The sequence below is a fragment of the Hetaerina americana genome, unplaced genomic scaffold, assembly GCF_022747635.1.
Source record: "Hetaerina americana unplaced genomic scaffold, ioHetAmer1.1.p SCAF_12, whole genome shotgun sequence".
Lineage (NCBI taxonomy): Eukaryota > Metazoa > Arthropoda > Insecta > Odonata > Calopterygidae > Hetaerina > Hetaerina americana.
In genome coordinates, this window is record NW_027286292.1 from 17,508,036 (window position 1) to 17,526,691 (window position 18,656).

General features: G+C 37.5%; 1 protein-coding gene across 4 annotated transcripts in view; it reads left to right on the forward strand.

The window, feature by feature from the left end:
- Positions 1 to 18,656, forward strand: part of LOC139685880 (ligand of Numb protein X 2-like) — a 91,586-nt gene that overhangs the window by 38,702 nt on the left and 34,228 nt on the right. For all 4 annotated transcript variants that reach the window (XR_011700237.1, XM_071583006.1, XM_071583007.1 and 1 more), the window contains exon 2: positions 8,274 to 8,380. Coding sequence is in view for 3 of the 4 variants with exons in the window: in XM_071583006.1 (XP_071439107.1) it covers positions 8,274 to 8,380 (107 nt within the window). In the remaining variant the exon portion in view is untranslated. The remainder of the gene's footprint in view (positions 1 to 8,273; positions 8,381 to 18,656) is intronic.

An 18,656-nucleotide genomic window follows, 5' to 3' on the forward strand; every position in this document is an offset into this window, starting at 1 on the left:
CCACGACTTGAAGGATCCCTGGTAGGCGGATTCCGGAAGGTACTTAAGGGTACGCGTAGAATTGTCTTTAACGGCACTTAGGGTCACATGGGTGGTATCTTTTGGAGGGAGGATTTCACTTTTGGGAATAGAAAGTAGTCTGCTGGTGCCAATTCTGGTCTGTAAGAGGGTTTGAAAATCGTCACGACGCCGTTGCAGAAGATCTTCGCAAGCAGATACGCGACTAAGCTTTTTATCAATGCCAATACGATTTGCGATCATGCGCACACTTAACCGGTCTGAATTCACCACTTCACGCACACGCTGTCGTCGGTTCTTGGCATTGACGGCCTGCCAGGGTGAGGCTCGTCCTACACAATCCCTCGGTCATCTTTAAAGACCTTTTGTCACATAAAAACTGCAGTGTGTGACATGTTTTCATCTATGAACACTTGGAAAATCATGCCGAACGTCCCCGTACCCGAATTCCCCAATCATCCATAAAATTTGATGGCGTACCGCAGTGAAATCGTTCGCTGCATTTTGCGCTGGCACTGAGTCGATTAGTGCGTGTTGAAGGTGTAATCCCTCACCACCCATCCTGTGCGGTGCGAGCGGGCTGTAATGCACAGTCATGTCAGGAAAAAATTGTTTTTGATACTTTTTATGCTAACCTTTTAACGTATGTTTTATGAATTTGACGGAGGAGCTAATTTTTATCATCCCATAAATAGTTGTGTGCATATTCTTTCATCAGATATATGTATATTTTTAAATAAAATTACTTCAATTGTTGGGTAAAATTATTAAGAACATAAGAAACCCTAAGGGCCATGCCATAAGTCTAGTTCTCATAATTGTGCGTAAATTATAGCTATTCATAATTGCCCATATTTTTCTCGCGCAGATTTACACTTGTGTGTACAAACATGGAGCTAGTTGCATGGAGTAATAGCACTAATATTTCATATTAAATTAAAAGAGAGTTGAATTTTCAAATAATCTGCATAACCGCATAACAACTCCCTGGTACGCGTTACTAAGGCAAAGGAAAATGTTTGTTTGAAGTCAGGCTCATGTTAATCATAATATCTAATGCTTATAATTTTAGCCAATAACAGTTCAGTGATAACTTTTCGAGCATTTTTTAATCAATTTTATTAAGCAAAAATACCTTAGTTTTAAAAACACCGACTATTCACCGTAATTGTGAAATTCTACATTTGCGTCACTTTCCGCGCCGTCCGAATATGTAGCCCATCTGACATATTAACCTGGTGTATCACGTTGTTTATTCCAAATATCTCGCTTCTCTATCTCAGCGCTTCACCTTTAACGGCGACCACTGCGCCGGCTCTCGTTTCCTCAACAGTCGCAGTCTTTTCATCTCTCGCGCCAGTTTCCTCATTCGTATATTCATTCATAAATACGAACTCCAATCTATATTTACTCTAATAAAAGTGAATCACAGTGGAAATCATTAAAATGATATTCCCACATTTCACTCATTTTATTTTATACGGCGAGATATCTTACGATCAGAGTTCCCCACGCTACCCAATCCCCTGATTTCTCCCTCACTTGCCATTTCCTCCAATGTCCAAAACAATTTCCTGCTCCCGTCCAAAATTATTTCTTTACCCTTCGGGTTCCGCCGGTGAAATGAATGATTGCCTTCACTCCGTTTCTCTTCGGAACCTATTCATCTGTGCTCACATTCCACAATTTAATTCCCTTTTGCTGATTCCTGGCAAAATCAATACATTGTACTCCCCCGTATTTTATCATCTCCTTTCATTCCACCTCATATTTCCTGGTATAATTTAGACAGCCGTTTATACCGTTTGTTCTTTTGAACGCTAATTCACAATCGATTGTTCCCAATGTCTTCCAACAAAAGTATTCACTGTTTTCCAAACACTTTGTTCACTTACGTGTCTTCACGCTTTCATGCCTTTCTTTGACATCCATCCATTGCCATTAATACTTAGTTGTCATTCGGAGCCTTTTACTTCCTTACTACTCAAATTATAGTAATTCATCCAGAGATTCATCACCCAGACGTATCCAAACTCGTCACTCTTTCAAGTGATCATCCCGATTTAGGCCCTTTTACATTTGGCCCACCATATTTTATAAAGTTTTCTGTATCAAAACATTGCCTAGAGCATTGAATATTAAAAAATCAAGAACAACTGTAAACGTATTATGACCTCATTTGTTTTCATACGGGATCCGGCACTTTGGTAAACACTCGTTAAAAATGCGATAGTCCGTGAAGGGTGTGCCAATAGCAGTCTTAGTGTCAGCTATTTCTTGTATTTTTGAATAGTTTCGCTGCGCTTGTAATGATGCAAATTTCATTGTAATAAGTTTTTTGATTGCAATTTTTGGAATTTTTAAACGTAGGGTTTTCTTATAATGAACCTTTGGATGGAAGGAAGATTTAAATCTCCTCGTTTTTGATTCAGGTGATCTAAGCTACATGTAAAGTGAAAAATCATGACCACAGTAATTAACCCGAAGGTCTGTTTGGTAGGCGATGGTCTATCCAATAATAATCCCGACGGCGTGCGAAATTCACACATCAGGCTAGGGGTGCTAGTTCCTTTTCCTATGTTTTCCCAGGAAGATCTGGCGCTCGCAATCACAATTCTTTGATTCCCCAGAGAGGCATGCTCGGGAATCGAACCCTGGCCCTCCGAGCAGTGGTCAAACGCTCTGCCCATGAACCCCCGCGTCCTAATGCATATATAACGAGCGATCCTAATAATTCCTTATTTCCATAATTATCTCCGGTTTAATCTGACTTACTTTATCTCGCTTTCTCTTTTTGTGTTTGGATGATTGCCTGTCCTACCTCCCTTAGTGACCTATTCCAATAGCATTTTTTATCATCGCAAAGAAATCTATTATGAACTAAATTCAACTAATTCAATATAATTGTCTCTAATGGATCGTGTAATTTTCTCAACATAACAAAATTACAGCTGCCACATGGTAGCACGTTTACCTACAACAAACTTCCCCTTAACCTAGGTCAAAAGTAAAATGAGTTACGTTTTATGAAACCCCCTAAAGGCTTGAAATGCTCGCGGCACCCATGCATTTTATAACTTTCTGACTTGAATCACTTTATCTGAGATATGCTGGGTCTCCTGTTTAATTTCCTTCATCGGAATTTCATCAAGTAACTCTATATAATTTTGAAGTTCAATAATGCTAATCCGAATCCTGTCACTTAATGAGTAGAATTAATTAGAAAATTATTTCGCCAGAGGCCTTCCCTAGTTCAGTGTTATTTTCCATCCCAAAAATAACAAGACTTCCCTCTGTCAGGACTATATAAATGAAAGTTTGATTTCACTGGCAGCTAAGGTAGTAATTAGGATAACAATTATAGATAAAGTGGGCTCATGATTATTCAGGGAAAAATGAGAATTTTTTTCAGGAAGTTGATGAATGAACGTTAAAATTTGCAATAATCAGGTCCCTAATAGAAAAAAAATAAAAATTGCTGGAATAAAATTGATTAAAAACTGCTACGGTAAGAGAATTAAGGGGATGCCCAAGGAAATTAGTTGAGAGTCACTTACATCTCAAAAAGAACTGGTAGGACTTTTAGAAAAGTAGAATTAGAAGCAGCAGTCTTATAATAGTTACAAAAATTTGGATGGTGATTTTTTTACTCATCACCGTATACATGGTGATTAACATGAAAGTAAGGACTGCGTAGATAGCGTCCTAATCTTTAACGATTTAGAACTATAATCAGAGAGGCGTAAAGAATGGGGTATACTCGTAGAATGACAGGAAATGTGCAGCGCTGAGTTATAATATAAAAATTATAATAAAAACATAAATTATGGGTTGTGAAAAACAGAAAAATAAAAGGAATGTGTGAGACTACCGACGAAGGAAGGAAATAAATAATGTAACAGGTGAAGGATCAGATGAACAACTCGTGAGTAAGGCGGCAAAATCTCTACCTCCATGGATAAGAGCTCAAATAAGAGACCTAATAGAGACAAGAATGTAAAGAATCCGAAAAAAGGAACTCAGTAAACCCTTATAAAACGTTTCGCAACCCAGTCATATAAGGGCGCAAGAAGGCGAAAGATGAGTGCACAGAAGCATGCTGCGCAGAAATCAATAAAAATATTTAGAGGTGAAACTGCTTATACACCGGTGAATAGTGAAACCCTCAATGACTTAAATGCTAATAGAAATATACCAGTAGAAGATGAAGACCTTAAGAAGAGATATAACAAATGCATTGAAGTATAATGCCAAGCAGTTAAAAGTGTGTTAAATAAAGAAGTAGACGAACGGGGCCGAGAAATACTGAGAAGCATGTTCGAAATAGCAGTGAAAGAACTGAAGAACATTAAGGCCTCAGGAGTGGATAGAATAGACGAAGAACTAATCAAGCCATTCGGGGTAAAACCAGATGATACCCTTCTTTAGAATTATCATAGATGACCACGACAGTGAAGAACTATCAGAGGACTTCAAGAAGACTACATCTGCATAATACCCCGTAAGCTGCCGCAAAGACGCAAGGCTGGAGGTGTTAGGTCACCACCCGTAAAAAGGAACAAAACCACATGCAAAAACAACACATACATGCAAAACTATACCCTCTGTGGCGCACACTCTCATGCAAAAATCTCTTTATCCCACACGTATGCAAACCTATACGCAATAAACCAACAAACAATTTCACCCCAGGATGCAGCATGAAATCCATCCAGCAACGCGCAAAACAGAATATGGAAAGTAAGAAAGCGAAATTCCACTACCACAAGAAATTGCAGCATAAATCGCTCTCCTCGCCAAAGACAAAGGTAGGGAATGTGACCCAACACTGAAGGTAGCGGGAGGGTACCCCCTTGGAGAGGGACAAGGGTTGGAAGAAGAAACTTACGGACGGACGGACAAAGCAGGTCAAGCAATACTGTTAATAGCACTACATTATTTAATGGTACTCTAATGCAGTCATCCGGAAAGAAAGGGTTTCGACAGCAACACCCACGAGGTTAGTGAAAGTGCATGCAATTTAGTAGACCTAATTATTCCCTAGACACTGAGGCTGGCAAGTGGAATTATTGCTATCTGTAACCCTGCATTTACTATCCTGTATTTTCCGTGGGAAGAAGGGTTCCTTGAGTCTCCTAGTTCTGGCATCTATTTCCCTAATTTTGTACACATGATCCAAGCGACCAATATATATTGGAGTGCGAATAATTTGCGAGACCTTGGTGCTGAAACATGCGGATCTGAATTTATTTAGTGAGTTCAACCTAGCATTTACTCGTCTTTACTATGATGATGGTAAGGGGGAAGAAGCCAAGAAATAGTAAATTCCAATAGCACAGAACATTTAACCTGATATCATACGCTTACAAATAGCTACTCGGGTTAGTTGCAGAAGAAAAGAAGGAAAAATTGAAGAACGCCGCTTGGAAAACCAATTTTAAATCATGAAATATCGAGGAACAAGAGAGGTAACACTCAGTTTATGGGTACTGGCAAAAAACATTGTTAATTTAAACAAGACACTATATATGTCATTTGTGGACTTAAAGAAGGCCTTCGAAAACGTTGGATTAAAACGTGTTTGTAACACTAATGGCGTTGAAATAAACTATAATGACAGAAATATCTACGTCCAAAAGAATCAGGTGACAACCATGCAAATAAAAAGTGACAGGAAAGTGTAAGCAAATAACACAGTAGATTCAGACCAGGAAGCATCCTCTCACCAGTACTATCCAATGCATATGTGGATGGGGCAATTAAATAAACACGAGGATGATCTGATTCGTAGATGACATCGCAGTAGTTGCAGGAACCGGGGAAGAAGTTCTGATTGTCAAGGATCAAATATTTCGTTAGCAATAATAGGAAGGCCAGTATAATCCTTTGTGTATACGAATGAGGCTGAAAGCAAATGACGTCATTCGCGGAGTGAACGTATGATAAGTGGAACCCTCCAGGTACCTGGGTAGGAGCGTAACTTAGTATTGGAGAAGTTTCACCGATGCTAAGCAAAGAATGGATCAACCTAAGAAGCCGTTCATTGAGCAGTAAAACTACAACGATCATAAAAAATTAGGTTGCCATCAAGGATGCAGTTTACCGAAATGTCCCAAAACGTGGAACATGGAAAAATGGACTAGCAAAGATTTAAACATAATGTTGGAGGTGAATGCTAAAGATTTAATGAACAGATAATATGACAAACTAAGAAAGTAATAGAAGAGCAAAGGGTGAAAGGGCATTATTTCCACCTAAACTAGTACATAAAAGAATCCAAGAAATGAACTTGAGGAAGCCCTTCACAAGTGGTTGTGTAGCCAAGTCATACGAGAGTGTCAGGAGGCCAAGTATAAGTGGATAGAATGCTTCTGCGAGGAAACCAATTGCAACACAAGGAAGGGAAACAGTAAAACTGCTTATAAATTGGTGAAGACACAAATCTCAGTAAGAAAAACAAAATCCCACAAAGGCCGAGATGCTAATGGAAAGATACTGACAGAAGATGAAGACTTTGGGAAGAGATGAAGGAATTGAAGGAAAGATCCCGCAAAGAAGGTCAAGAGACGAGTACATAGGGCAAAATGAGAAGGGCGTACAGGGTTCGTCCGGAAAATAAGTGTACTGACTCCCGCTCCAGGCGCGCCCAGCACCGCTCTGACGGGCTGCGATTGGAGGGGGGTATGTTGGCAAGCGACGCTGAAAAAGGCAGTCGGCTCTGAGCTGTGGTGTAGTGAGGAGCTCTGTTAACGCGAACCTCCACGCTCGACCCACGTCACGGAACGCGATGCCGAAGCAGCGTTATTCCATCAAATTTGCGGTAAAGCTTGGGAAATCGTCTACCGAAACTGTCGGTATGATTAACCAGGCTTACGGGGAGTCAGCCATGTCCAGAAACATGATCTTTCGGTGGCACAAGATGTTCGTGGAGGGCAGAGAAGAGGTCGACGACGAGTCTTCGAGAGGTTCCCGATGATGCCTTCGCGGGAGCGTTCCAGGAATGGGAACGCCGCTGGAACAAGTGTATCGACTCACAAGGGTCCTATTTTGAGGAATATTAGCTTAAGATATGTAAAAGTGTAATAAATTTTTTTTCCTGAGCTCAGTACACTTATTTTCCGGACGAACCCTGTAAAACATAGAACCTAACCTAAATGAACGAACACTAAATAGAGAATAATGCAAGGTTGCAGTAAACGAATGTTAGGATTGAAATACTGATGATGATACTAATAACGATTTTTTAACATGACTATTATTTATTTAAGAATCTGTGGATGGAAAAGTCCTCAGAAATAGTTTACGAATTATTTTAAAACGGGTGGTTATATTTCACAAATTTAAAAATTAATGAAGATGTTTTATAATTTAGTAATATCTGTATTTCATAAATTCACCTTGCATTTGATTGAGGTTATTTTGGCAGTGGTATGATTCCGAAACGAAATTGTAATCCAAGCTTTGCTCGTTCTTAACTCCTTTCCCGGAATTCGCGTTTCATTTGTAATGAAAATGATATCAACATTTATTTTCTCTTATATATCATTTAAAAGATACTATTTAATCAGGTTAAATTATCCCCCAGTGAAACATGTGAGTTTGTTTGTCATGTGGGCTAGAACTCAGCGGTATCAACCATCGTAAATTCCTGGATACCTAGTAAATTTACTCTGTACGCATTAACTTCTTGAATCTGTAATTATTTATTGGCATGAAAAGTAGAAAAAAACCATGAATTTTATTAAATGTCTTATCTTTAAATGCCGCCCCATGAAATAAAAATGTTCAGTACATAGGGGTGCTCTCATGCAACCAAAAAAACCGGACGTACGTAAGCAGACTTCATCTTTTGGAAACTTTTCGTATTGGAAAAGTATAGGCTCTCCACCTGTAATTTTCACTGTGGTTAAAAAATATTTAGTTTTCTCTATTTCTATATAGCATATAGAAAATAATAAGCCAACAACTGCTGCCTTGTGTTCTTCGAAATATTTACCATTATTTCCACCGTCAGTGTTCTCTTGATGACCAGCTTCAGCTTATTCTTCTGCAAAAATGTCATTTTCATTACCCGATATAATTAAATTAACAAAATCAAGAAGCTTTAGGTCCCTTGTGTATTGATTTAAGTTTAAAAGATGTTAAACCATGTATCCTGATATTTAACTCTATAAATTCGCATGAGTGACCCGTAACTGAAGAAATGCGCATGAGTGTACCCGTAAATAAATAATAGGCATTCTATCTCGTTGCAGGAATTACAAGACTTCCAGTACTGGAGGGTGAAGTTTCGCACATTGAAATACCAAGAATTTCAAGTTATTTGGGGATCACCATTGTAGGAGGAGCTGATACCGCACTCGTGAGTAAATACATTTAATCACTGATAGTTGCTAATTATTTTCCATTGAAGTGAACTAAACTACATTATCTAACTATTAAGAGTATAAACTCCCCAATGTTTAGAATAAATAAATAAATAAAAATACGTATGGAAAAAGTTGTTAAATGTCTAATATTTCTCTAATAAAATTCTCGTTCACAATATTTACCATATAATCATTAAAATATGCTAAAAGTGATTACATTTAAGAAATTTTTGAATGAATTTTTTGTCTTTTGTCTTTTTTGCTAGCGCTATCTCGTTTCTCCGATTAAATTATTGTTCATTTCTGTGAGGCTTTCCTTTAAAATATATACGTATGTATACACGTGTACATAAATATGTATACTATAAATAAATATGTCTGGCCTTCTGGCAAAAATTCATAATGCACTACACCGTTGTAATCCATGAAAACCGTCAGCATTGCCTTCTTTTTTGACTGAAAACGACGTGGTTTTTTGGTCTCGGCTCATTTGGTGAACGCCATTCACTTGCCTGATGTCTGGATTGCGTGTCGTACTCATAAACCCACGTCTCGTCTCCAGTAATGATCCTTTTGATGAATGTGGGATCGGATTCAGCCTCGCAAATCATGTCTTTTGCGACGTCAACACGGTCTCTTTTTTGCATGAAATTGAGGTCTTTTGGCATGCTACACGACGGAAACCCAAATCATTAACCACAATGTCTTGGGCGGATCCATAGGCAATGTTCAAGTCCTCCGCTATTTCTCTGATGGTTAATTTGCGGTTATTGACCAACATTTCTTTTACTTTATCAATTTTTTCACCGACTTTCGATGTCGATGGTCTGCCACTGCGTTCATCATCTTCGATTGACTCACGACCACTTCTGAACCGCTCGTGCCACTGGTAAACGACCGTTTTTTTTAGAGAATCGTTGCCGAAACACTTTTCCAACATTTCCAACGTCCGTGCGCCACTAAATCCGTTTTTTACGCAAAATTTAATACAAGTTCGTTGTGGCAAATTTAAATCCATTTCTGCAATTGTAAAAAATCGCCAACACACACAGAGATAGATGTACTCTTGGCTACGTAACTATGTCAAGTTATGACACTAAGATTTAAAGGGAATATCAACAACAGATGTACCAATTTAACAAAAAAAACAGAACTCAAATCGGAACGATGGGAGCGCCACACGGTGGTTATTCCGGGAACTTTTTGATCAAGGTAGTATGTATGTATAATCCTAAACACTCACACTGGCTATAGAGTTTTGTTGAAGAAGCTTCATCGGAACCCATTGTTTAAACTTTGCTTCACAAACAAGTATGCATAAGTTTTAAATTAAATATCATCCTATATATTCACAACAAAATTTTGCTGTACTTAAAATACATTTAAATACACGCACAACTAATATCGTTTGGTTATTTTTAAAACCATTAAAATTACTCTATTAAATTAAACATATGGACATTTCCATCATAAAATATAGACATTCACACAATTTTATCTAATTCCTTTACCATTTTTACTCTACTTCAGGATGTCCTCGGGAATAGGTTAAATTCTTGGGAAATGTTAGCAAAAAAATGTGCGTAGACGGAGTTGCACGCATGAAATTACGCAAACAAGAGTATTCTAAAATAACTTTTGCGTAGTCACCTTGAGAAAAAAATTTAAGCTGGGTGGACATGCTGTAACCATTTCACTCTTGTGGTTATTAACCACGAAAGTAGCATGTTTTTTCAATTGAATTGTGAAATTAATTAAAATTGACCCGCGGATATTAACCTTAAATTTGGGAGATGTTCACTGTTTAGATTAAAATAATAAACGAGACCCATTTTCGAATAATCGCTAAATCAAATTAATTTTCCTGAAAGGTTAATATTTTTCAGAAATTTTTCTTCAAAAATTCTTCGAAAGGCGCAAAGTTTACGTGTCATAATATAAAGAGTTCTGACTCACTTCATTAATGAAAGCCCTCATTTCTTATGATATTTTCATCGCATAGACACGGTGAACTATTCACACGGGAAGCTATACCTGCACAGACGCACATGAACACGTATGAATAAGCTTGCATGCACAAGCACAAAAGCAAACCCAACACATTAATTCAATAACGAGAGGATTTTGGATTTTAGAGAAGTTTATTGATTTACGTTGATGATTTAATAGAGAGTATGCCTCTACAGTGGTTACCCACGCCTGCAAGCTACCTTTTGTTGTTCATCCCTCACTCATCTTCGACCGCTCTTTTGTATACTATTTCATAAACAAAGCCATGTTTGGGAAAACGCGCTCTACTCCATGATGAAAATTCCTCTCATTCCAGCCGTTAATGGATTAATTTTTCATAAAAATTGTATGCAGAAGGAATTTTGGTAATAAGCCCCGAGGCTATATAACGGTGGTAATAACGAACAATTTGCGCATTTTAGGCCTTTTGAAAATTCATCGGGTATCTAGAGCCCTAGCACTAATTTCGATCCTTCCTGAGATCTAGTGAAAGGAGGGGCATTTTATTTTATCTCATCAAAATACGTATGGATTAGATAGATAATATTTATAGATTTACAAAAACTAACCATGGTTTTTTCCTCTTGTATCCCTTCTGTGCGGTGATAAACACTGACAATACAGTGGCCTATTTTGTATTAATGGCCATAATATCACCGAATCGTCGTAAAGAAAAAACATGCGTCTCAACATTAAAATAGTCTATCTCGTAGTTTTAAATCGTTTTGCCTGCTTGAGTTGTTGGCTCTTTCAACCATTGTGCGTATGAAAAACCATAGAAGAAATTACTCATTTAGGAATTAAATATGACCAGCTAAGCTTGTAGTTTTTTTTCAATCCGAAGTCACGGAGCTTAGAGAATTGGGTAATGTCTTTATACAATTAAAGAACTTTCGGAAAAGAGGTCCAAGTAAGGAGATTTTTTAATTTATAGAACACTTTAATTTTTAGCGAGGGATTGGACTCCTAAAACTCTATCCATTATTGGACCATATTGAAACCAATAAAGGGAATAAAATTCATACTCTTAAATTAATAAAGTACTCTTCCATCAAGTTCGAAATCATAATAAGTTCTAGTTGAACCATACGACGGTTTTCCTCGAACTAGCCATGATTTCCCTTGTATTTGAAAAAAGTGCTCTGGATAAAGGAAATCCAGAATTCCCTATGATGACATATTTAAGGCTTGCGCAAAAAATATTTCATGCAACCCTCTCACGTAGAATGGAAAAATATGATTAAGGGGATGTTCAATGTGCTGTCAATTTATAAAAAAATAAATAACAAAACTCGAGCACCATGTACTTCCTATGCTTCGGATTTTGCGAGTATTCCAGTAAGTCAGGGCGTATCAATACCACCAAAACGATGGCATTGGTTCGCCCTCTCTCGCCAAAGACCCCTCATCACCATGTTGAAGTGCTACGCTATTCATTTTTTTCAAATATGGAATGAATGGCAAATGGAATATGCGAGCTGCAGACGCGTTATTTACGGGTTGTGAAAGGGAAAGGTGATCTTGTTTTTCAATACAGTCGGATATCCTCCCTCGCTTATCTAAAAGTCTAAGTGCCCATTGTCACTTTCCATATTTCCCTTTTTCTTTATGATTCCTCCCACTCTTCATCGTTGGTGATGAGCTCCTCTTTCCAATCTGAAATTTCCAAGTCAATTTTACTTCTCAATGGCTCATTCTCGTGGAAAGCCGATTACCCTCTTTGCCAGAAATTCGGATGATCTCTCGTTTTTCATCATTTATATCTTTCTTCTTCCCCGTGTATTGATCATCAAATAGTTTTCATGGCCACGATGTAAATCGGAATGGAAAGGCATAGCTTGATTGATAAAACAATGAAGAGAGCGCAATCCAGAATATTTCAAGAGATTGCTCGCACAAACACAAACACACAAATATATATTTAAGCGGAAAGATCTGGTGTTCAAGTCCCAGTCAAGGAAATATTTTTCCGGTTGTGATATGTTTGATTTCCCCTTCCCCACCTCTCCTGTGTTCATCCTTTCCATGTGTTCCTATCCCTTTTCCTTATATCTATTTCAATGTGAATGAATTTATGTATAGTCATATATATATATATATATATATATATATATATATATATATATATATATATATATATATATATATATATATATGTGTGTGTGTGTGTGTGGGTCGTGGGTCGCGGTAGTCCAGTGGGTAGAGCGTTGGGCTGCTGACCAGAGGGTCCCGGGTTCGATTCCCGGGCAAGGCACTCTGGGCACCTTCAGTTCCACCCAAGTGGAACTTCCAGCTAAGTGGTTTTTCGGGTACCAGGTCTTCCTGGGAAACCATAACCGGTACAGGGAAAGGAACGGGCTCCCCTACCCTGATGTGTGAATTTTCACACGCCGTATAGGGATTAGTACTGGGTGATCTCTACCATCACCTACTAAATCGACCTTCGGGTTGATTACTGTGTTTATAGTTATATATATATATGGTTTATATATATATATATACATAAACCATAAACACAGTAATCTACCCGAAGGACAGCACCAACCAAACGGCAATGGATTACAGCTCATATAAGATTCCTCACATAGAAAAGAAGAAATACAAGAATTCTAGAAATGAACTTGAGGAAGCCCTTCACAAGAAGTTGTGTAGCCAAGTCATACGAGAGTTTAAGGAGGCCAAGTATAAGGGGATAGAATGCTTATGCGAGGAAACCAATTGCAACATAAGGAAGAGAAACAGTGATATTGCTTATAAACTGGTGTAGACACAATTCGGAGTAAGAAAAACAAAATCCCACAACGGCCGTGATGCTAATGGAAAGATACTGACAGAAGATACAGACATTAGAAAGAGATCGAAGGAATACGTTGAACATCTCTATCAAGGGCCCGAACCACTTGAAGGTGATTAACTTAAAGAAGAAAGCGTGATGAAATAAGGCGAACACGGCCCGGAGATACTGAGAAGTGAATTCGACCAAGCCATAAGAGATCTCAAGGACAACAAAGCCCCGGGAGTTGATAAAATAAACGAAAAAGTTTTCAAAGTACTCGGGACCAATGCAAAGGATACCCTTTTTAAATTAATGAAAGACATCAACGACAGTTGAAGACTACCTGAGGACATGGAGGAGAGTGTAATGATTACAATACCGAAGACACCTATAACAGATAAATGCGAAGAACACAGAATATTGAGCCTGACCTCTCACGCATCAAAAATACTTACTCGGATAATTAGCCGACAAATAGAAGGAATGGTAGAAAAGAGCCTCTCGGAAAACCAATTCGTATTCAGGAAAAACTGAGGAGCAAGAGAAAGAATATTGGCCGAAAAATTGATATTCAGCTTGAGAGTACTGGCCGAAAAATTTATCCCTGCAAACAAGTCATTATATAATACTAAGAGCGCTTGAAATAGACTACAGCGACAGAAGAATATACCATCACCTCTACAAGAATCAGGTAACAACCTTGCTAATGAAAAATGGAAGCAAAATAGAAGCCAAAATAAACAAATGAGTTCGACAAGGGCGCAACCTCTCGCAAGCATTATTTAACGTACATATATCTAGAAGAGGCAATAAAGGAAGCACAAGCATTGGGCATCAAAGGAGCCAACGTGAATGGCGAAGAAATTTACATGCTGCGGTTCGCAGACGACATCGTAGTAGTAGCAGAGACGCGAGAGGCCCCGCAAGCACACCTGATTACTGTGGGCCAAGTACTTCGGGAATATAATATGAGCCTCAAAAAGAAGAGAACGGAAATCCTTGTTTGCTGAAGAGAAAAGCTAAATCCAGATATCACGATTTGGGGAGTGAAACCAGAGCAGGTGAAAACATTCATCTATTTGGGCAGATTATGACTTGGGAGGGAATAAGCTCGACCGACATCAAGCGAAGAATAGCCCAGGTAAAGAAGGTGGTCATTGAGAAGAGGCAACTAAGTCAAATGTTCGAGTGGAGCCTGGAACTCTATGGATCGGAGACATGGAATATTGGAAAAGTGGACCGAAGAAGAACAGAAGCATTTGAAACATGGTGCTGGAGGAGAATGCTTAAGATTTAATGGACCGACAAAGTGAGGAACGATGAAGTACACAGAAGAGCAGAGGAGGAAAGGACCATGTGGAGAGCTCTACGGCAAAGAAGAACTAGATGGATTTGGCATGATTTGAGGCGCAATGGATTAGGTGGAAACATAATAGAAGGAAAAATTGCCCAAAAGATCCCGCGAGGAAGGTCAAGAGACGAGTACATAGGGCAAAATAAGGACGTAAAACAGAAACTTTCAGAGGGTGAGGGAAAGAACACTAAATAGGGAAAAATGGAGAGCTGCAGTAAACCAATATTAGGATTGAAATACTGATGATGATACATATACATATTGTAGGCTACCAAAGCAGCAAAATTTAGGAATAGGTCGTAGTTGTTAAATAACACACATATAATTTTGGTCGTTTATTAATGATAGCGTTAATGGGGATGACAGTATGATTTTTTAACTTGCAGATGAAAAAAGTAATGCTAGTAGCAACAGCTACAGGTATAAATAAAATGAATCGTGGCTAGTCAATGTGCCGTTAATAAAATAAAATGACTAGTCAATGTGCCGTTTCCGCAAGGACGATTTGAACTCTTTAGAAAATTCCTCTTATAATTTAGGAATAAAGAAATCTCATAATCGGGCGGTTCAATAATTAAGTCTGGGATAATACGTCATCAAGGCAATGGAGAAAATGTGACGGAAACGACTGGGTATTCATAGTGAGAATCAGCTTTTTAAATAATAACGTTTTAAATAATGAATTCGGTGGTGATTGGGTTTGGATTAATATGATGCGTAATTAGTTGTATATCCTCATGCATCATCTGTGGTTTACCTGTGCATGTCAAAAAACCAATGGAAAGGATTTGGGGATGGAAAACAAGATAAATGCGGTTGGAAATCCTTATCTCGTCCCGTACCGATTTAATATAGACTTGTGTCAACGAGTTACCGTTTAGTCCAGGTGCAATTTTCAACAATTTAAAACTGGCTTTAAATTAGATACAAAAATTAGTATTTAATAATTTCCCGACCAAGGTGTAAAAGAATTGTCTGTAAATTTCTCGAGGAGACAATAGGCCATACGCATTCTTCTGCAAAGAAAAAGTAATTTTTACTTGGTGAATTTCATTCATAATAAACTGAACTGAAATATCTTTTTCATAATTAATGAATTAAACTAATATATTTTATCCTTTCTGTTTAAAATCAATCCTATTCTCATAAAGAATAATCGTCTATAATCATACTTTCAACGTTTTTCGCTAATTGGGTAAGCTTTTTATCATTTGAAATTAAATATTAAATTGACTTAAATTTTTATTGATCATTATTTTTAATTTTTTTTATAACCGCACTCATCTAATTTACTATGAATACGCTCTCAAAAATACATTTAATTCAAATTATGAACGCAAATATCTAAAACATTAAATACGTTCAGAGAAAATTAGTAAACTTACTATGGTATTACTCAGGTCATCATTGTTCCATTTTTTTCATGGAATCGACATTAAAACCCTGAAAATAAAGGCAGTTAGGTGGTATGAAAGAATTAAATTATATGGAGACCCCTGGGGAACCAAAGCTTAATTGTTCACGCTTTCTATAGTTAACTCCGCATCAAATATTTCAAGTTCTAGCAATGTATAAGAAAAATTAAAAATATCTTTAAATTAAGTAATTTAAAGGCAAGTCTGAGAGCAAAATCTTGATCTGAATTCATATTCAATTCGTCTCTATTCTAATTAATTGTCTTATTGTAATTAACCATAAGACTATAATTTCACTAGACACAAATTAACTCGATTGCTACAACTTGAGAACAGAAAGTGATAGAATCTTCTAGGTGATGACATTCATGAGTAAAATTAAATAACAATCTGTGTCCGTAACAGCGACAAACTTTCTTAAATAGATAAATGAGAAAAGTAGTGATTCTTTGGTGATAGAAAATTATAGAGTCACCTTTGGAGGAATATCTTTTCTTACTGAATTCAATGGAGAAAATCATTAAAAATTTGGCAAGAGCAATAAAGTCTCCATCAACTACCACGATTAGATTCCGGCAGAAGTTAGTCACAATTTCAGAATTATACTAGCATCAGAATTTTATCATCTAAACACACTTATTATATCGACCACCATGTTAGTCTGATACAAATACATTCCTCTGAAAAATAGCTGAGACAGGAGTTTAATTTTATTTAAGCCTAACACCAAATATTGCATTCAACAGTAACTTTTTTCATAGGTATATATATATAAGTCCCCTAAATACGGTTTAAGAAGCATGTCAGTTAGGTTATTTGGTTTGTCGCCGTAATTTTAATTCAAGTTTTGTTTGAAAATAAATGTGGTGACACATGGGCATATAGAGGAGATAAATAGTATTCGTATTCTACTGGTTAAGGCAGGTTTAAAGAAACGTATTCAGCACGACGATCAGCGATACCTTTCCTTGCCCCACCTAACAAAACACAACCTGACATCCGATAGCATATTAAACCCATCTTCAGTTCTGCATGCATATTGCTTAACTCAAACACTCTTGTATAGCTTTGATTATTTTTCTCCGCAGTCCAATATTTGCCTTAAACCTTTTCCCCTTACCTCACTGCCATCTCTTCCTACTGCCGCTTTTCAGTCTTTCATTGCTATCATCTGATCCCCTACAGAAACAGTCACATTTATTTCCTTTAGTTGATTGGATACTCTGTCCACTTGGTCCCCCTTTGATTGCTTCATGTCATGTTGATCTGAACAATGGCAAAGTTTGTTGGTTCGGGTTTTACTTCCACTAAAAACATTCTATCACCCTGTTAATTTCGTTTTGCTAGGATTTTGTGAGATGACGACCGTGTAAGCCTTGAGCCCTCGCTGCTGGAGAAACAACACATGGCCCAACAGGCCTAATTCCGTAGTTTCCAGGAGTCATACTCAAATGTCTGCGTACTCAAGTTCTTTCATGGGATAAATAATTGAGGTGGCTTCCCGTTTCCTTCCTCAATAGTGTTTTTAACGTGACGGCAACACTGAAATGGTCCCCTCACTGGGGTAAATCACCTTTCCACCCGCCTCACCGAAGAAGTGACACTTCGTGGGCTACCTTTCTTCGGGCTCCTAATCTTTTATCTCTTTGGTATATTAGCCCTTTAAGGAGTCCTATCATCAAACAGCTAACATCCCACCCTTGAAATAGGAGACATTTTTATTGCTTCCGACAGCACAGCTGTAGAGGTGTTCAGAATACCCTAACCCTTTCATAATTTCAAAGTCGAAGTGCATGGGAGAGGGTATATAGGATCTATTATGAGGACCAAAACAATATTTTGAGTGGAAAAATTACGCGAATGGGACTTCTAATATTTGTAAGTTTTATGAATGCATCGTGTGAGCGTTAATAAAACTCTCTCACTGCTTAACTCTCACTCTAAACTTAAGTCTCACTGCAACCGTTGGCATGAGTGCATCGGTAATTTTAAGTCCTTGATGTTGATTATGGGCATTGTCTTATCATTGTTGAACAAGAAAGAGAAGAGTAGTTCGAGATGGAAATAATATTTCGAAGTCATCCTAAATTGGCGCCACCTGTCATCCTCAGAACTCCGAGAGTCACGGTATCGAACAGAACGCCTAAAAAACTAGAGTGCAGGTCCTAGGGTACTTTGAAGAGGGGATTAACAATTTTATCATGAAAATATTTTGAGAACATTTACATTCAAATTGTCTATTATTCTTCGCCCTCAGTCTGGCGTACTCAGCATTGTACCCTTCTTGTAGATTTCAGCATCCTATTATTGCCTCTTACAGCCTTCTACATTCTCTCAAAATGCCTTGGAAGTCCTTCCAAAAACCTCACTTCCTTAATTGCGTAACCTTTCTTCGTTTGTTTTCCTTTCTCTATCTTCTGTTCTAAATAATACTCACTACCTAAGGCTCAAACAATTAACTTACTTTTCTAACATACTTTCTACCACCGTCAATATCTTTGTTTCATGCACTTAAAGGCCTCCAAATCAGCCTCAAGCCATCCATTGCTCCAACTTTAAAAGTTCTCAATATTCAATTAACCCAAATTCAAGAAACTCTCCAACAAAAACAATTTGACAAATAAATAAATAAATAAAAAAAAATATATATATATATATATATATATATATATATATATATATATATATATATATATTAATAGGGTAAGGAAATG